Raw genomic sequence first — 21437 nt, forward strand, 5'->3', positions numbered from 1 at the left:
ATTTTTTGTTATCTTATAGAGCTGTTAACAGCAAACTGCCCAAAGTCATTGCCAAAGAACTTTGGTATGTGTTGAACCTACTTATTTATCAATGGAAGCTTTGACATTTTTAGTCATATAACTAACTTTAAATTGTATTATTTATCATTGAGTGGTCCGTATGTTACATTTTGTCCTCTCTTTTCATTTTCTGCCATCATTTTCTCCATTGTTTAACTAAATGTTGTTGCAGTGAATTGAAATTATACCCTAACTGTTGAATTCTAAGACATACATTTTGTACATTTTAACCTCTAAAATCACATTATACATATTATACAGTGATGCATATTATACAATGATGACTTAAAATCACTGTCAGCCAGGTGGCAGTCATGATGTAATTGTGTGCAAACTTCTGTTGACAGCTTCTGGTAGGATCAGCATCAAAATGTGTTTAGTAGTTGGAGATATCCTGTGGCTTGAAAGCAGACAGGGAAGATTTACACATGAGAGATGCAGTATTTCCTCAGACTTAGTGTCAAGTTGTAGAGTGAAACAGAATTCATCTCCTAAAAGCAAATGTGACTTTACCAACATCTTTCCTAAATATTGAGCATTTAGCTCTTACTTAGAAACTTAAGTACCCTGAGACTGATAACTACTTGAAAACTTGGAACTGGTATAGTAGTGGTTAATTCTCAGGAAAGCTCTCTGGCTTATATACAATACAGATTAGATACAGTCAACTGTTTAGATTTCCAGGGATAAACTTGCATATCTTCTCATTGGCATTCAAAATTAGAATGTGCTGCGCCTTTTTTTTTTCATGGTATGTAGGTGATTATTTATAATTCTTTCATTATTTTCTTTCAGAATGGGTAAAGGATGAGGAAGATGAAGATGTTTTATTCTACACCTTTCAGAGGAACCTTCGCTGTAATGATGTCTATCGAGCTACTTTTGGTGATAACAAACGTAATGAACGTTTTTACACGGAAAAAGACCCAAGGTACTAAAGTAATCTAATCAAATCTTTTTATCCAGAACATTTCTCCAATTAAAGTACTGACCCTCGTTGACTTGAAATGTTTATTTTGTTTAAAACCAAGAATAATAAAGCTAAAATGATCATTCTTTTATTAGTTGTTTGTGTTCAAAATTGGAGTCTCGTAATATTCAAAATCAGAGTAAACACAGATGCATCATTAACAATTTATTATCAAAAGCAAATTGATTTTGTGAATTGTAGTATAGTTGTAACTGCAACATAGTTCATTCATGTAAATTCATAATGCTGACTTAGAACTGCTAGATTGTGAACAGACTGAGTCTGTTTTACCTTTGCATCTTAATTGATAGGCAGGGTGCCAGGTTTCTGTAGTGCTATTTAGTCAGTGTCTGTTGCTTGAGTAAATGGTATATTTAGGTAGGTACCCCTCTTTCAAACTAACACCCCTTGTCCCTGATGATTGCTGAGCACCTTTTAACCATTAAATTTTTAGTAATACATAGAAGAATTTAAAGTATGTCTTGCTACTAAATTATGAATTAAAACTAACTCAAAAATGTGTGATTATGCTAGTTGAAAAAATTGGAACGTATGTTATGGTGTCAATGGTGTATCAAGGAAAAAAGATGCATTTTTAAAAGATTGAAAGGAAATATACCCAAAGTACTAACAAATTTTTTTCTACTTTTTTCCTTTTTGTAATAAGCATTGTTATTTTTATAATCATATAGAAAATACATTTTAAATTTAAAAATAAGTATCAATAGAAATAATTGGAAAAAAAGATTAACCTCTGGTTGTTTACATTTCTCGTATTCTCTTAGACACATTTTACCATAGAGCCACTTGTGTTCTCACTTCGTATAACCACATATCTACCAATTATTTGATCGAGTAGTTTATTTTTGATTTGTCATCACCAAACAAAGCATACAAAAATAGTTAAAATCAAGTAGTTTATTTTTGATTTGTCATCACCAAACAAAGCAAACAAAAATAGTTAAAAGTAGCAAAGAAAGTGTTAAAAATAAAGAGCAAAGTAGGGTAGGGGACCTGCCCTACAATTATATATTAAAGCACCTATAACAGTAAAAATAATACAAAATGATAGACAAATAATAGAGCCTAGAATAAGTAACTCTAAAACAGATCCTAGTATATATGAAAATTTATATGATAAAAGGCATCACAGACTAATGAAAAATGAATGGGTGTTATTTTATAATGCAATGGAAAATACTATTTGGAAAAAAGTAATTTTCATCATTACGTATGTCAGCATATATTCCCAAGAAATTTAAAGAATCTATTGAGAAAAAAAAATTTTTTTAATAATTTGGTTGGAGTATTTTTGAGACATAAAGTCAGCGTAAGAAATCACAAAGGGTACTAACAGTCTTGATTCCCTAAAATATTAAACTCAAATCAAAAACTACAAAAACTATTGCAAATAGTTAAAATCTAGATAACAAAATGGAGGAAAGTGTTTTCAACAAAAAGACAAGTTAATATTCTTAATTTTTTTTTTTTTTAACGGAGTCCTGCTCTGTTGCACAGACTGGAAGGCATGGTGCAATCTCAGCTCACTGCAACCTCCACCTTTTGGATTCAAATCATTCTCCTGTTTCAGCCTCCTGAGTAGCTGGGACTACAGGCATCTGCCACCATGCCCAGCTAATTTTTTTTATTTTTTATGGAGACAGGGTTTCACCATGTTGGCCAGGCTGGTCTTGAACTCCTGATCTCAGGTGATCCACCTGCATCAGCCTCCCAAAGTGCTGGGATTACAGGCGTGAGCCACTGCACCCAGCCAATATTCTTAATTGATAAAGAACTATTTACATCCCAATAATTTAAGCTGCATTCCAAGTTTAAAATGGACACAGACATTTCACAAAAGAAATACGATTGACAGATAAACATGGTAGTGTGATCCAATTCAGAAGAAATTTTACCCAACTATAAGCAGTTGTTATTTGGGAGTATTGGGATACTTTACATTTTTCAGTAGTTTCAGTATGAATTACTTTTATAATAAGGAAAAATATAAATATAGTGTGTAAAGCCACCCAGTATGTTAGTATAGTGCTTCTAGGATATTATTTGATTGTATTCATCAAGTCATAAAAATACATGTAATTATTAGTATTCCCATTCCTAAAAATTTGTTCTGGGGAAATAATTGTAAGATCATGAAAGGGGAAAATAACTTCATGAATATGTTCCTTGTTATATTGTTTATTATAATGAAACATTAAAATCTAAATTTTTAAGAATTATGATATATTAGGTAGCCATTAAACCTGTTATAATATTAGGTAGCCATTAAAAATAATAATCACAAAGACTTTCATGTAGAGAGTATTGATATTATATGAAGTAAGAAATACAGAATCAAAAATTGTATCTATAATTACATCTATTTAAAAACATGCATAAAACATAAATATACCTTAGAAGGAAAAATGGAAAAAGTAAAATAGCTATGTTAATGTTTTAAATGTGTTACATTAGTAAGATTGTGAGGGGTTTTCTTCCTATTCTATTTTGTCGTAAAAACTGGGAGAAAGGAAAAAATATTCCAAGATGCATATCAGAGAAAGAAGAAAATAAAAATAACTATTTTATTCCCTATTTATATCTCCTATAGAAAGTTTATTTCCTCTTCTCAGCAGAAAGCCCTATTATCTTCTCATGTGATTGAGAAATGATGTCTCGAGTTTACCTTTAAATACATCCAAATAAAGATGGATTAATAGATGTGTGATAAAAAAGTAAATGTAGCAGAATGTTAGCATTGATGGAATCTAGGTGGTTTTTTCAACTTTTCTGTATTTTTGAAAAACATTTTTGATAAAATGTTAGAAATAAATGATTTTGAATGCCCTTTAGGAGAAAATGAGAAAAATAATAGCTAATCGTTAAAGTTACAAGTGATATTCACTAAGAATTATTTTTATTTCCTGTCTGCATTATAAATCAACATGTATACTGACCATCTCTGAGATACTGTCCTTAACAAGGTAGCATGCATCTGAAATAAACTGTGATCTCATGTTTCTCTCTCTCTCTAGCTACTTTGTTTTCCTTTATCTTACAAAAGACAGTCGATTCCTCACCATGAATATTATGAACAAGATGACTTCTGAAGTATGGTTGATAGATGGCCTGAGCCCTTGGGACCCACCAGTACTTATCCAGAAGCGAATATATGGGGTCCTTTACTATGTTGAACACAGAGATGATGAATTATACATTCTCACTAATGTTGGAGAGCCTACAGAATTTAAGGTAATCTGGATGCTCCTTGTCCCCATTTGGGCTGTTAAGAAGTGTCACACTTCCATCAACAACATTTCTTGCTCTAAGAGTTCATTGTTTTATAAATTGATGCCACCTTCCTGGGTACAACCAATTCCATTTCTTTTCCCTTAGAGCTAGTGCCTCTACATATTTTAATTGTGCCTAAAAAGTTAGTAAATAAAACATATTCTGTCCTGAGCGTATGTTATCAAAACCAAACTTAGCAGCTTAAAAGAGCAAACTTACAAACTTGTGATTTTATGAGTTGCCAATGTGGATTGATCTCAGGCACTTCTTCTGCTGGTATCAGTGAAGCTCACTGATGTATCTGTAGTCAGCTAGCTGTCAGTGCCCTCACTCAAATGTCCAGTGGTTGGCTAAGCACTGGGTCATACTGTCTCCCCACCCAGCAGGCTAGTCAGGACTCATTCATATGGCGATGGTCACACTTTATCCCTGATGCAGTTAGTTCCTTCAGCTCTTCATATGATGGTGAGGACTACTATGGTCTAGTTCTCAGTGATTTCATCTCTGGATGCTGTAGCGTTCATGTTTTCTTACCTATATGTCTTCTAACTTTGTTCAACATAGCTAATGAGAACAGCGGCTGATACCCCTGCAATTATGAATTGGGATTTATTTTTTACAATGAAGAGAAATACAAAAGTGATAGACTTGGACATGTTTAAGGATCACTGTGTTCTATTTCTGAAGCACAGCAATCTCCTTTATGTTAACGTGATTGGTCTGGCTGATGATTCAGTTCGGTCTCTAAAGGTATGTTTAATTTTCAGCAGTTAATACTGTTAATCAAAATATATATGCAGTTTAGCTTAATGAAACATCACATTTTGAAGAGTAGCAGCAGTGTTCTTTTTCTTAAAAGGAATTTAATTTAAATGGAATTTAGCAAACTCCCTGTCAGGTTTAGGAGGGTTATCTTAGAATTACTTAGAGGACCTTGCTTTTTATGCAGTTTTACTTAAAATGCTGGCTTACAGCATGGACTTCAGAAGTAGAGTTAAGTGCTAATATTTCTCTTTCTGTATATCTCTCTATCTCACGTATCTCTACAACTTTTATGTATAGCAATAACTCAAACCAAACCTGGTAGCTAATGCCTAACCACTGACTGCTGCTCCCCCATCCCACATCCCCAGCAGGGACAGTAGTGGTACCCAGTGTGTTTTAGCCACTACATGTTGTGTCTGCATCATCATCTCTTTGCCAGTTTTCTTACCCATGGGGAATGCGGGGAGCAAACTTTGGTTTCTTTCAGTGTAGGAATAGCAGTGGTCTCCACAGCAGCACAGAAGGGTAATAGTGGCAAGACTGCTTGGCAGGGTGACTAGTTGATACTGCTTGTGGCTACCAGGAAAGATAATTTGCCTTCACAAGTGAACTTCCTAAAATTGGTGAATGACAACCTTATTGCCTAGTTTTAAAGCAGCATTAACATATGAGTTAAGGTAGTAGGCACTGAAGGGAAGAGAATGGGTTCCCTTTTGTTTGATATGAAAAGAGTTACTGGAACGAGTTGATGGGCAAACAGCATAGACAACTTAACACCTCCCAAACTCCAGTATTGTCAAAACTCCTGTCAAAATGCAATTTCAGTCAATTCAGTGGATTTTTATTGAACTTTTATGTGCATAATACTATATCAGGCATTATAGAGTGGAAAGCTGTTAAAGCAGAATATCTTAGCCTTGAAGATATAGTTAATCATAAGATTAGACCAGTACACAAAGGTTAAGTATGTCATGATTTAAATAAGTAGTATCAAAAACATAAGATGTGCTGTGGGGCTCACACTAGAGAAGGAAGACCCAGGAAAGCTTTTGGTAAAGTTGGTTGAATTTAAAATAAACCAGAGAGGAGAGAAACAATTTTGACAGGTGAAGAGATGGTATTCCAAGATGAGAAAGCCATCAGATGAAGCTCTATGCTGAAGCTCATCTGACATTCAGAAAATGTTTGAGGAACTGTTAATTGTTCTGTTTTATTGAAGCGCTCTACATTTCTGGGAGATGAAGCCACGATTTGACTTTGAGTGTCAATATGAGGAATATATTAATAACTTATGGAAGGTAACGTTTGAAGTTTGTAAGCAGGGGAATGGCTTGAGGTGTGGCAGCCATATTAGGACACACTAAACCAAAAAGAAATGAGGGGCAGGGAGCTAGTTTTGAGATTGTTTTATTGGTATAAATAAGAACTGGCATAACTGAAATTCTCCAGCTACTCCCTAAAATCAAAAGATCAAATGTAATGTCCAGTCTCTTAGAACACTATGTAATTGTCCTAAAACCAAAATGGTGATTGACTTGAGGGATTTCCTTATTGTCTTCATCTGCTGGAGTGCAAAGTATTTCTTTTCACTTGCTAATTTTTTTTTAATTTTAATATTAGTATTTTAGATAGCATTTCTTTTAACTTTTATTTTACTTTCAGGGGTACATGTGCAGGTTGGTTCAGTAGATAAATTGTGTGTCACAGGGGTTTGATATACCTATTATTTTGTCACCCAGGTAATAAGCATAGTACCCAATAGGTAGCTTTTTAATCCTCACCTCCTTCAACCCTCAGGTAGGCCCCAGTGTCTATTATTTTCTTCTTTGTGTCCACATGTACTCAGTGTTTAGCTCCCACTTGTAAGCGAGAACATGTGGTGGTTGATTTTCTGTTCCTCTGTCGGCTCACTTAGGATAATGGCCTCCAGCTTCAACAATACTGCTGAAAAGAACATTATCTCTTTCTTTTTTATGGCTGCATAGTATTCTATGGTGTATAGGTACCACATTTTCTGTATCCAGTCTATCATTGATGGGCATTTAAATTGATTCCCTGTCTGCTATTGTGATGAACATAATGCATGCATGTGTCTTTATGGTAGAGCAATTTGTGTTTCTTTGGTTATATACCTAGTAATGGGATTGCTGAGTTAAATGGTAGTTCTGTTTTACATTCTTTGAGAGATTCCCAAACTGCTTTCCACAATGGCTGAACTTAGATTTCCACTAGCAGTGGATCTAGCTTTCCCTTTTCTCTACAGCCTCACCATCTGTTGTATTTTGACTTTTTAACTACAGTCATTCTAACTGATGTGAGATGGTATTTCATTGTGGTTCGATTTCCATTTCTCTAATGATCAGTGATGTTGAGCATTTTTTTCATATGCCTGTTGGCTGCATGTATGTCCTCTTTTAAAAATATCTGTTCATGTCCTTTGCCTACTTTTTTATGGGGTAGGGTTTTTTTCTGTTTTTGATTATTTGTTTGTTTTGCTTGTTAATTTAAGTTCCTTATAAATTCTGGATACTAGACCTTCTTCAGTTGCATAGTTTGTGAATATTTCCTCCCGTTCTGTAGGTTGTCTGTTTACTCTGTTGATAGTTTCTTTTGCTGTGCAGGAGCTCTTTAGTTTCCATTTGCCAGTTTTTGTTTTTGTTGCAATTGCTTTTAGCATCTTTGTCATAAAGTCTTTGCCTTTGTCTAGAATTGTATTTCCTAGGTTTTCTTCAAGGGCTTTTATTGTCTTAGGCTTCACTTTTAAGTGTTTAGTTCATTTTGAGTTGATTTTTATATATGTTATAAGGAAGGGGTCCAGTTTTCAGTCTTCTGCCTATGGCTAACCATTCACTTGTTAACTGATGCCACATTTAGACATCTTCAGTTGGGAGACTGGTGGAGCATCTTCTTATTTCAGTCTATATGGATAGGAATGGGAGACAATATATAATTTCTAGCAATGTACTTGTTACCAAAAAATTCTATGTCAGGAAAGTTAGGAATATCATATGGAGTTTACTTTGCTATAATATGATTTGACTTCTAAGTAAATATGACCTTTTCTATTTTTTGTTAAGTATTCTTATTTTAAAGATATGCCCCAGTTTCCATGGTTTTAAATTCCACTAACAAACATTATGTCTTTAATTTATTTTGTATCTTCTATCTCTTCGTTTTCTGACCCTTCCCAAATGATAGTACTATCATGACTTGTATAATGTTCTAGTCATCATCAAGTGGAATTAAATACTACGTGGTCTTTCTGGTTAATACCTGGTATATAATAAAGAGAATTTCAGCCAGGCACGGTTGGGAGCCTGAGGTGGGCGGATCACAAGGTCAGGAGATCAAGATCATCCTGGCTAACACGGTGAAACCCCATTTTTGTACTAAATATACAAAAAACTAGCCAGGCATGGTGGCACGTGCCTGTAGTCCCAGCTACATGGGAGGCTGAGGTAAGAGAATCACTTGAATCTGGGAGGCAGAGTTTGCTGTGAGCCAAGATCATGCCATTGCACTTTCATCCTGGGCGACAGAGCAAGACTCCATCTCAAAAAAAAAAAAAAAAAAAAGAATTTTATAGATTAGACCCTTTTTATGAACCTGGATAACATGAATTAATATAGTCACTGCCACACACAAAAGACAAAATCTTTAACCAAACCATGAGTGCATTATAAAATATTTCTACATGTAATAACTCTGCCTAGTGGGCAGTTGACTAAAAGATCTTTTTAAATTCAGTCTCATGCCTGTAATGCCAAGGTGAGCAGATCACCTGAGATCAGGAGTTTGAGACCACCCTGGCCAACATGGCAAAACCCTGTCTGTACTGAAAACTAGTCAGGCATGGTGGCAGGCACCTGTAGTCCCAGCTATCCTGGAGGCTGAGGCAGGAGAGTTGCTTGAACCCAGGAGGTGGAGGCTGCAGTGAGCTGAGATCATGCCTCTGCATTCCAGCCTGGGTGACAGAGCAAGACTTTGTCTCTAAATAAATAAATAAGTTCTATCTTAGCAATAGAAATGTAAAACCCTTCATATGCTTGTCTCCTAACCTTGGTCATCATGCCATCAGTATTTTCTGGAAGTATTTTTTTTGGGGGAGTGTCACAAAAAGAAGTTATGATACTTAATTTAGGCTAGTTGGGATGTTTTTTGCTGTATGCTAATGTCAGTTTTATTTAGAGGAGGAGTCTGCATACTCAGGCCAATTTTCTTTTGGCATGTATGTCTTAATCATTGTTTTGATGAAATAACTATAGTTTGCTGCTAGAGTGCTAAAACTGAACTTGTTTCTGTCAGGTATCTAAGGAATGTCTGCCTGTTTCCTAGCCTACTTACTCTCTCGTGCTGTCCGTTAATATATACAGATACACTGCAGACTTATCGCAATAGGAAATGTGGCTTCAGATATCCTTCAGTTAGTTAATGCTTATTTCTGCATTAGCTGGGTGAACTTTTAAAAGCCCATAGCTTTGAAACAGTTTTTATTATGATTAAAACGTTAATGTTGGTTCCATTAGTTTTAGAAAAATACCAAAAAGACTTTTTGATTTTTGGAACCACTTGGCCTAAAGCTAAGACAGCTTACTACATGGGTTACATAGAGACTGTCCTGAAGTCTCATTAAAAGGTGGAGAAACGTGAGCTTCCATGGGCTAAGGAACCTTGTACCCTCACTCTCAGGCCTGGTTATGAGGTTGTAGCAGTACTGCTTTTTTTTTCCCCCCCTCTCAAGTCTTGGTTTGTGTACTTAGAACTATGCTACCAGATTTCTCAACTTGTGTTTATATTTTACTCTCCAGTTATGACTTAAATTTAAATAGACAAATTATCCTTTAAAACAACCCTCAATTTGAGAAGAATAGAAACTTTTTGAGATTGCAAATGCATGTCCTTTTCATGAAACATCTATTTTTCATGAAAATAGATGTTTTTTAATTAATAAGAAATTTGTTCGGAGAACTTAAACTCTGGCTGTAGTTGCTGCAGGTAGAATGGTATCCTCTTTATGCACAAATCCCCCAGCTGCCTTTTTCAATAGTGCCCACCAGTGATGTTTCTGTGCCTCTGATTTTCTAAGGAATTTGCTCTTTCTACAATTACTCAGGAAAAGAAAGGCAATTTTCTTTTAATGTTCTGCCTCTCGGTACCATTTCTAACACTCTGTCAACCTGCTTACCAGAGTTCTTTAAAAGGTGTAAGAGGGATGTTAGTGGAAGGCTTGAAGCTGGACCCTGCTGATCTAAGAGAATAAATTTTGATTCCTTTCCTTTTTTCTTAAAGTTAAGAATCTTGAGCATAATAGCTGTGAGTCTCTTAGAGTAGATGTGCCAGAAAAGGTTTTGTTCTGCACAATGGTTAGCCTAGGAGCTAAAGTTGAAACAAATTGCAAATGCCTTAATGCTGCTGAGCCCGCTTATAGCCCTGAAATAATAACTGTCATCACCGTGGCTGTCCAGGCAGCAGGGTAAGGACTGGTGGGTAAATTATTAAAAACACACGCATGTGAGGGATTTCATGTTCTTTGAGAGAACAGAGATCTTTGCAGTGTCTGTGGGTTCTGGAATCACTATTTGATTTGCTCTTATTCTTCCATTTTACTATTTTGTTACCCAAGCTTATACCCTTAAATAAACTTTTATATTAAAGGCAATTTCATGTGAAGCTAGAATCATGATAAATCATTTTCCTATCGTTTGTCTTATTTTATTGGTCATTCATGGTCAGTTTTGGTTTTTACTTGAAATATATTTTGTGGCGATAAAGTAATCCTTGAATGAGGTATCATGTGATAACAGAAAGTAAACTAGATATCCACATAATCTTATTTGGAAAGATTTAGAAATTTAATTAATGATACTTGGTGGCCTAAATAAAGAATAAAAATAACTTTTATTTCTGTAGCTCCCTCCTTGGGCCTGTGGATTCATAATGGATACAAATTCTGACCCAAAGAACTGCCCCTTTCAACTTTGCTCTCCAATACGTCCCCCAAAATATTACACATACAAGTTTGCGGAAGGCAAACTGTTTGAGGAAACTGGGCATGAAGACCCAATCACAAAGACTAGTCGTGTGTTACGTCTAGAAGCCAAAAGCAAGGTAGGTCTTGTAATCTTCACTTTGAGCTCCCACTTACTGAAAGCATACTGTTGGCCAGGTGCCATGCAGTTGTTGGAGTTACATTAGCATGGTTTCCTAATGTAGATTTCTTAGACCATAGTAATACCCAGATGATTTTAGGGGTATGTGAATTTTTTTTAACCTTAATTTTCATGTTTGTGTGAACATGGATTAGAAAATTTATAGCATGTCAAGCTTTTAATTTCACATGTTTTTTATGTATGATTTTTTTAAAGTTGATTTTAAAAAATTAATAGAGGTGGTATGTAGTTATGGCAAAAATTGTGAAGGTGGTAGCAGTTGACTAGAGTAAACTAGACTGATACAGTCCCTGCCCTCATGGAGCTTACATCTAGCAGGAAAGATAACAGATATTTAAAAAGTCATTAATCACCACTAGAATGATTAAGAATAAACTAGAAAGGAGACAGGGGATTCCATTTTGTACAGAGGCCCTGAATTTGGGGAGAAAGTACACAATTCAATAAGTGTAGGGCTGGCCAGGAATGGTGGCCCATGCCTGTAATGCCAGCACTTCGGGAGGCTGAGGTGGGCAGATCACGAGGTCAGGAGTTTGAGACCAGCCTGGCCAACATGGTAAAACCCCGTCTCTACTAAAAATACAAAAAGTTAGCTGGGTGTGGTGGCAGGCACCTGTAATCCCAGCTACTCAGGAAGCTGAGGCAGAATTGCTTGAACCCAGGAGGCAGAGGTTACAGTGAGCCGAGACCGCACCATCACACTCTGGCCTGGGCAACAGAGCGAGACTCCATCCCAGAAAAAAAGAAAAGTGTAAGGCTAGGCACAGTGGCTCAAACTTATAATCCCAACACTTTGTGAGCCCAAGCTGGGAGGATCACTTGAGCCCAGGAGTTAGAGACCAACCTGGGCAACATAGTGAGACCTAATCTCTACACAAAACAAAAATATTAACTGGGCATGGTAGCATATGCCTGTAGTCCCAGTTTCTTGGGAAGCTGAGGTGGTAGGATTGCTTGAGCCCAGGAGGTTGAAGCTGCAGTGAGCTGTGATTGCCGCCATTGCATTCCAGCCTGAGTGACAGAGTAAAATCCTGTCTCAGAAAAAAAAAACAAATGTAAAGGAGGCCATTATGGCCAAAATCAATTAAAGGATGGAACATTGGCAGGATGAGGAGTTGAGAGAAATGAAATGTAGAAAAGGAAATAACAAATATTCATATTCCAGGTATACTCAATATACGTAATTTACAAATTTGTGCAAGTAGGGAACAAATGATAAACTATAGCCTTGAATTTAAGGAATCCTCAGGCTTTAGCATATCATATTTCAGATCATTTCACATGTGCTGACACAGAATGAATTACAACACAAGCCTTTTATTAGGAATTTTTTATTTAATTATTTTCTCTGAATATCTTTAAGTAAATATTAATATTTTCATATTATAAAAGCAGTACATGCTTGTTGGAATGGATGCAAAAATACAGAAGATATAAATCTTAAATGACTACTTCTCAGTACCATTTGCTTGCTACACCTCTTAGAAATAATCATTGTTAGGCTGGACGTGGTGGCTCATGCCAATAATCCCAGCCCTTTGGGAGGCCGAGGCAGGTAGATCACGAGGTCAGGAGATCGAGACCAGTCTGGCCAACATGATGAAACCCGTCTTTACTAAAAATACAAAATATTAGCTGGGCGTGCTGGTACGCATCTCTAATCCCAGCTACTCGGGAGGCTGAGGCAGGAGAATTGCTTGAAGCCAGGAGGTGGAGGTTGCATTGAGCCGATATCCTGCCATTGCACTCCAGCCTGGGCAACAAAGTGATACCCATCTCAAAAAAAAAATTATCATTTTTATGCATTTAGTGTATTATCTTTCAGATAAGGTTTTGGCTAGTTTTATAAACATGGAATTATACCAGTCTGTCAAAATGTTGTAATTACTGGACCTGAAATGGAAAGAACAGTTAAGTGCCATGTTCTTGGAGAGCCAAGAGGGGAGAAGGGAAGCAGCTGCTGAATGGAAGCTGGAAGCTGCTATACCTTTCCACAGGCATTTCAGTACTGCTGGCAAACCCAGGTCCAGCCCATCACAAGACTAGCTATTTTACCTCCTCCTTTCACAAGTTTTCAACAAGCAAGTTCTTCTGCTTGTATAATTGAAATTGGGGAAGAGGTGGGGGTGAAAAGACCAAGATTGTTTTATAGAAATTAATTTACATCAAGTTTTATAAAAGTGAATCTTACTAAAAGTGAAAGTTAACTTATGTTGTCTAACAAGTTGGGTATTTTAAAGAAGAATGAGAGGAGGATTTCCTCCTTATTTGATAACACTTTGATGTCTCCAGTTATTGCCCCCAAGTGAAGTTTTCAAAATGAGAATGAAAATATGGAGAGTGACTTGGTTATATTATTTATTTTCTTTATGTAAACTAGTGCTTTTAAATTCATTTCAAGCAGGGTGAAAACCAATTTCTTTACCTTTTTTCTGTGAAAGGTAGATCAAAGGTAGTTCTTTTGTCTGTTCAAAGACTACATAGTTTCAATCAACTGGGATTGATGAGTTTGAGCTACATTGGGGGATGGTTAAATAACTTACAAGTAACTTTGTAACTCTACAAATAATTTAAATCACTTTAACCCTACAAAGAATTTTACCTAAAAATTTAAAAACCACTTTAAATTTTTTTTAATAAAGTTAAATGGGCCTTTGAAGAGGATTGTGGTAGTTAGCAGTAATGTCAGTAAGATTTCAAGTCTTAATGGCTGAGAATTCTGACTACAGAGGACAGAAAATTGAACTGGTAAGACTTTAGTCAGCATATTTGAAGATACTCAAAAATGAGAAATGCCAGTATCTTGCTCTAGGCATAGGAAGAATTCTATACTAGGATTTTTAACCTTGGTAAGTATTCTGGTTTCACCTGAAATTTTAAAATTAGAGTTATAATGGGTAGTGAAGAACTCTTTAAAATTACATTATTGTCATGAAAAGCTGCATTTAATAAAATGTTTTTGGGCCAATCTTGCTACTCTTTTCTGGTTAATATTGTAGGACAGCAAGTTATCTGGTTAATATTGTAGGACAGCAAAAGCCATCATGTATTTTTAGGGACCATAATTCTTAAACAAATTTGTGCACAACATCAATAGATAGCACATAAGTGGGGACAGTGCACCTCAATATTTTAAGTTGGGATAAAACTGTTATTAGAAAAGACTTCTTTACATACATAGTAATTCTTCATTTCTAGGATGGAAAATTAGTCCCAATGACTATTTTCCACAAAACGGACTCTGAGGACTTGCAGAAGAAACCTCTCTTGGTACATGTATATGGAGCTTATGGAATGGATTTGAAAATGAATTTCAGACCTGAGAGGCGGGTCCTGGTGGATGATGGATGGATATTAGCATATTGCCATGTTCGGTGAGTCAGTACATTTTACCCGGCATGTGAGTGCCAGACCATTGTGATGGATGTCCAGAATAGCAATATATCAGGGAACAAAAGCTTATTTTTTTCATTTGTATTATTCAATTTGTGTATTCCTAAACCAGTCCTGGTGAAACTTGATTCTTTAACAGATTAGCTGATCCAAAAAGCAAAAGGATAGATTTTTAGAATTTTTGCGTAGATGTATCAGACTTTGCACTTATTTAATAACATTATTATTTCCATTCAGTTCTTTTGAATTAAGGTTTAAGTAGCCACTCAATCTGAACTCCTGTTTTCCATCTAACTTCCATTTTATTTCAGCTATTTTCAAAACACATATTATTTTATATTTCTGCTTAAAATTCTTCTCCTCCTCTTAATCTCTAGAACAAAGTCCAGATTCCTCAGTATAATACTCCATCATATCCTTTTTTTTTTTTTTTTTAAGACAGAGTTTTGCTTTGTCACCTGGACTGGAGTGCAGTGGCACAGTCTTGGCTCACTGCAACCCCTGCCTCCCAGGTTCAAGCAGTCCCCATGCCTCTGGCTCCTGAGTACCTGGGACTGCAGGCGCATGCCACCACACCATCTGATTTTTTTTTTTTTTTTTTTTTTTGAGACAGAGTATTGCTCTGTTACCCAGGCTGGAGTGCAGTCGCATGATCTTGGCTCACTGCAACCTCTGCCTCCCAGGCTCAAGCAATTCTTAGCCTCCCGAGTAGTTGGGATTACTGTATAGGCATGCACCACCACACCCATCTAATTTTTTGTATTTTTAGTAGAAACAGGGTTTCACTATGTTGGCCAGGCTGGTCTTAAACTCCTGACCTCAAGTGATCTGCCTGCCTCAGCCTCCCAAAGTGTTGGGATTACAGGTGTGAGGCACCATGTCTGGCCCCCAAAGTCATGTCCTTTTAAATGACATACTCTGTCACCACCTTGCCCTTACACATGCTGACTTATCTGTGTCTTAATGCCTTTTCTTTGCCCTCTTGAAACCCAAATTCCTCCTTCACAACTCAGTTTAGGTATCATCTCCTTAAAAGCATTTGTGTTCCTGACTCATATATATACCCCTCACCTGGCAGATAGGTATTCTTTCCTCTGCTCCTGTAATACCTTAAATACACTTGTGTGATGGCAGTGACCACACTGCTTGGTCACTTCTTGGTCATTGTTTTCTTAACCCACAAAATTATTATCTTCTCCAGGGTGGGGAATTTTTGTTTGTTTCTACTTTTAAGGTCTGTACTTAATCCCTAATAAATGGGCAAGCACTCAACACATATTTGTTGAATAAGTCCTGGATTATCTATATCAGGAGTTGGCAAACCTTTTTCCCTGAAGAGCTACATAGTAACATTTTAGGCTTTGCAGGCCACATACAGTCTCTGTTGCACATTCCTTGTTTTCACCCAGTCTTTAAAAAGTAAAACCCATTCGTAGCTCCAGGGCCACACGAAAACAGGCCTCCAGGTGTAGTTTGCTGACCCCAGCCTACATCAACGGTTTTTTTTGCACTAAAACTTTTTTGCCCTTCAATTTCAGGGGTGGTGGTGAGTTAGGCCTCCAGTGGCACGCTGACGGCCGTCTAACTAAAAAACTCAATGGCCTTGCTGACTTAGAGGCTTGCATTAAGACGCTTCATGGCCAAGGCTTTTCTCAGCCAAGTCTAACAACCCTGACTGCTTTCAGTGCTGGAGGGGTGCTTGCGGGAGCATTGTGTAATTCTAATCCAGAGCTGCTGAGAGCAGTGACGTTGGAGGTGAGTACACTGTCTCGACTGTTTATGGAATGGGGGAGGTGTGAAGCCATAGGCTGCTCTAAGAAAAACATTTCTGGGCTCATGCCTATAATCCAGCATTTTGGGAAACTACAGTAGGCTGATTGCTTGAGTCCAGGAGTTCAAGACAAGCTTCCGCAATATGGCCAGACCCTGTCTCTACAAGAAGTACAAAACAAAACGAAACAAGCTAGGCTTGGTGGCACATGCCTGTCATCCCAGGTACTTGGGCGGCTGAGGTAAGAGGATCGCAAAGAGGTTGAGGCTGCAGTAAACCACTGTACTCCCTCCTGGGCAACAGAGTGAGACTCTGTCTCAAAAAAGGGAAAGAAAAGGATTTCTGCATAGGAATGTAACAAAGCTTTTAAGTTTTAAACTCAGAATTTAGCTTTAGGAGAACTTTTAAAGTTATTTTAATCCTACTGTTAACCCTTAATTCTCCTCTGACAGTGTTCTTTATTATTTTTAAAGATTTCTACTGTAAGATATTAATGGCTATTTCCATTGCTCATTTATATTTGTAAGCACATTTAGAATTGGTGAAAAAGCATTGAAGCATATACGAGTCACAGTTCAGAAAGCCAGGAAGAGCATATTGTGACTCTGGAATGCACTGAGTCTTTGGCTCCTGGTCACCTTGACAGGCTGCTGCCCATCAGCATTTCAGTCTTGGATTTAGAAGCTCTTTATTTTTAGATAGTCCATTCTTAATGGTCAATGGTCTTTTGGGCATAGTTTTTCTGTATTTTAATTGAAATATCTTACCCTGTACAGAAAATGATGATTATCTTTTCCCAGTGTCAAAAATTATGAAGTTACATTATAGCAGTTGGTTTCACTGCTGTCTTAGATACTCTAAAAAATAATGACTGAAATGGGAGAGAATAAATCATTTTCAGAATTTTTTATTTGAGGGTGGGGAGTTTATACTTGGGCTTGCAAATAAGTTTTAAATGGTACTCATCTGTAAGTCTGATTTTTAAAAGCAGAAAAATGTGGAGGAAAAAAGACCTATGCACAAAGATAATAATGGCAGAATTATTTAGAGTTTAAAGAAAAAGCAATAGCCTTTGACTTTTAGAAATGTAAAGGGAAATAATGAGAAATGTATGTGTAAGGATATTTATCCTAGATTGCTTATTATAGTGCAGGAGACAACCCTTTATAAATGTTCAGCAATAGAGGATACATGTGTAAATCAAAGTTCTCAATTATAAGCAGCAAAAACCAACCCTGACTAATTTAAGCAGAAAAGGGCCGTAGGGAAATGTAGGTATGTTCAGACCAGTGTTAGAGGTTACACAGCCAGAGGCATAGAATTGGCCCAGTGAAACTATCACTGCTATTATTGCCACCACTGCCAAACACAAATCACCTCACAGTGCCAGTGCAACTTCTAGAGCTGGATGTAGCTGTGGCACTTTTGCCAGAATAAATTATCTGTGATCACTACTTCTTTGAATCACTAACTTCCCAGGCAGAGTATAGAGCACATGTGTCCAGTTGATAGACCCAAGTCACACATGGGTCACATAGCTACTCTCAAGCTGCCCGGGAAGCTGGGAAAGAGAATGTCTAGCATTTAATATCTCTACTATGAGAGGCAGGCTCTATCTGATAAGGTTGGAGGTTTTTCAAATGCAAAAAAAGTTAAGATGACAGGCAGTCAGAAAGAATTACAGATGCCTTACTATACTTGGTTAATGTTAATACAAGGGAAAGCTAAAAAGCATGTTAACAGAAGAATATAAAGCTAAGTGAAAAATACAGCCTTCATTTTTGTTTTGTTTTTTGACACAGAGTTTTGCCCTTTCACTCAGGCTGGAATGCAGTGACGCACGATCACAGCTTACTTCAGCCTCAACCTCTGGGGCTCAGGTGATCCTCCCAGCCTCAGCCTCCTGAGTATCTGGGACTACAGGCATATGCCACCATGCTCTGCTAATTTTTATGGGTTTTTTTAATTATTATTTTTATTTTTGGTAGACATGGGGTTTCACTAGGTTGCCAGGCTTGTCTAACTCTTGAGCTCAAGTGATTTGCTCACCCCAGCCTCCCAAAATGCTGGGATTACAGGCATGAGCCACCATGTGCGACGCAGCCTTTATTAAATTTTGTAATACTAGTTATAAGCCAATGGGTTGTTTTCTCTTCTTTCACCTTGGATGTTCAAACTAGTGAAAAAGACTTTTCACCTTTCTGTGTTTTTTTCATTGTTAAAAAATTTTTAATTATGGCAAAATAACATAAAATTTACTATTTAAACCATTTTTAAGGGAATAGTTCAGTAGTGGTAACTGCATTCATATGATTTGCAATCTCCAGAACTTGATTTTCATCTTATAAAACTGAAACCCTATACCAATTAAACAACTCTTCATTTGCTTCTTCCCACAGCCTCTGTCTCTGTGAATTTAACTACTCAAGCACCTCAGATAGGTGGAATCATAAAAAATATATATTTTTGTAACTGGTTTATTTCACTTAGATGATATCCTTGAGGTTCATCCATATTGTAGCATGTATCAGAATTTTATTCCTTTTTAAGGCTGAGTAATATTCCATGTCATGTTGTATGTGTATACCACATTTGGCTTACTCGTTCTTCCATTAATGGACGCTTGAGTTGCTTCCACCTTTTGGTTGTTGTGAATAATGCTGCTGTGAACATACGTATACAGATCTCTTCAAGACCCTGCTTTCAGTTTTGGGGATTATATGCCAGGAGTGGAATTGCTGGATCATATGGTAATCTTAAGCTTAACTTTTTGATGAACCACTATACTGTTTTCCATAGCAGCTGCCCCATTTTATATTCCAACCACCAGTGCATCAGGATTCCAGCTTCTCCACATTATTGCCAATACTTTTTTAAGAACATAATAACCATCCTAATTGGTATGAGACAGTAGCATTTATTGCTTTTATATAAGAAAAAATATATATGAATAAAAGGTACCAAGCTAAAAATAAATATTGTGAAATTAGAAAATAAACCATTTCCTGTTACATAAGTGTCATTTAAGGAGTCTGAAGACTTTAAAAGTAGGTTATAAATTACAGGCCCTGGTTAAGGACTGAGTATTCTAGCTCCTGGTAATCTGCATGGCTTCTTGAGATATTTTTGCTCCTATCAGTATGTATATTCATAAAATGTAATATTTTTCTGAAACTCACCAACCTCTTACTTGAAGTATAAGTTTCTTTACCTTTTTTTTTAGGCACCTTTCTTGGATGTTCTCAACACCATGATGGACACTACACTTCCGCTGACATTAGAAGAATTAGAAGAATGGGGGAATCCTTCATCTGATGAAAAATACAAGAACTACATAAAACGTTACTGTCCCTATCAAAATATTAAACCTCAGGTAGTGAAAGACAATTGTGTTAGAACATCCTGAATTGATATAGAAGATAATTTAAAAAAAAAAAAAACTTATCCAAGCTGAAGAAAATATGTTTCTACTTATAATACCTAAATATCTTCAGCACCATCTCTGCTCATGCTTCATGTTTAATACCTCAGGGGAATAGATTTATGCCTCAATTACTGAATTAGCTAAGGTCCTTTAGTCAAGAAAAGGCTATTCCAGGCAACAAGTAGTCTAACTGTAATACTGAGGCTCTTTCAAGGTATCAAGTGAGAAAAAGCTTAGAGCACTTGGAGAAAATTGGAGGTGATTATTTTTCATGGTCTCTGTAGTAAAAAGGGACCATAAGAAATAATGTAGAACTCAATTTTTGAGTAGGTGCTATGTGGTGCTGAGAACAATGTATATTCTGTAGTTTTAGGGTGGAGAGTTCTATAGATGTCTATTAGGTCCACTTGGTCCAGATCTGAGTTCAAGTCCTGGGTATCCTTGTTAATTTTCTGTCTCATTGATCTGTCTGATATTGACAGTGGAGTGTTAAAGTCTCCCACTATCATTGTGTGGGAGTCTAAGTCTCTTTGCAGGTCATTAAGAACTTGCTTTATGTACCTGGATGCTCCTGTATTGGGTGTGTATATATTTAGGATCATTAGTTCTTCTTGATGCATTGATCCCTTTACCATTATATAATCCCCTTCTTTGTCTCTTTTGATCTTTGTTGGTTTAAAGTCCATTTTATCAGAGACTAGGATTGCAACTCCTGCTTTTATATTTTTTTTATTTTTTTTTGCTCTCTATTTGCTTGATAAATCTTCCTCCATCCCTTTATTTTTAGCCTATGTGTGTCCTTGCACGTGAGATGGGTTTCCTGAATACAACACACCAGTGGGTTTTGACTTTTTATCCCATTTGCCAGTCTGTGTCTTTTGATTGGGGCATTTAGTCCATTTACATTTAAGGTTAATATTGTTATGTGTGAATTTGATCCTGCCATTTTGATGCTAGCTGGATGTTTTGCTGGTTAGTCAACAGATTTTCTTCATTGTGTTGATGGTGGTCTTTACCATTTGGTACGTTTTTGGAGTGGATGGTACTGGTTGTTCCTTTCCTTGTTTAGTGCTTCTTTCAGGAGCTCTTGTAAGGCAGGCCTAGTGGTGACAAAATCTCTCAGCAATTGCTTGTCCATAAAGGATTTTCCTTCTCCTTTGCGTATGAAGCTTGGTTTGGCTAGATATGAAATTCTAGGTTGAAAGTTCTTTTCTTTAAGGATGTTGAAAATTGTCCCCCACTCTCTTCTGGCTTGTAGGGTTTCTGCAGAGAGGTCCGTTGTGAGTCTGATGGGCTTCCCTTTGTGGGTAACCTGACCTTTCTCTCTGGCTGCCCTTAGCAATTTTTCCTTCATTTCAACCCTGGTGAATCTGACGATTATGTGCCTTAGGGTTGCTCTTCTTGAGTAATATCTTTGTGGTGGTCTCTGTATTTCTGGGACTTGAATGTTGGCCTGCCATGTTAGATTGGGGAAGTTCTCCTGGATGATATCCTGAAGAGTGTTTTCCAGCTTGGATTCATTTTCTCCGTCACATTCAGGTACACCTATCAAACATAGATTAGGTCTTTTCACATAATCCCATATTTCTTGGA

General features: G+C 36.7%; 1 protein-coding gene across 4 annotated transcripts in view; it reads left to right on the forward strand.

The window, feature by feature from the left end:
* Nucleotides 1–21437, forward strand: part of PREPL (prolyl endopeptidase like) — a 48526-nt gene that overhangs the window by 21130 nt on the left and 5959 nt on the right. For all 4 annotated transcript variants that reach the window (XM_017544839.2, XM_017544833.2, XM_017544834.2 and 1 more), the window contains 7 exons: nt 856–991; nt 4066–4282; nt 4886–5071; nt 10997–11194; nt 14455–14630; nt 16188–16404; nt 19644–19793. In XM_017544839.2, coding sequence (XP_017400328.1) covers nt 856–991; nt 4066–4282; nt 4886–5071; nt 10997–11194; nt 14455–14630; nt 16188–16404; nt 19644–19793 — 1280 coding nt within the window. The remainder of the gene's footprint in view (nt 1–855; nt 992–4065; nt 4283–4885; nt 5072–10996; nt 11195–14454; nt 14631–16187; nt 16405–19643; nt 19794–21437) is intronic.

Source organism: Cebus imitator, unplaced genomic scaffold (assembly GCF_001604975.1).
Source record: "Cebus imitator isolate Cc_AM_T3 unplaced genomic scaffold, Cebus_imitator-1.0 Scaffold172, whole genome shotgun sequence".
Classification (NCBI taxonomy): Eukaryota; Metazoa; Chordata; class Mammalia; order Primates; family Cebidae; genus Cebus; species Cebus imitator.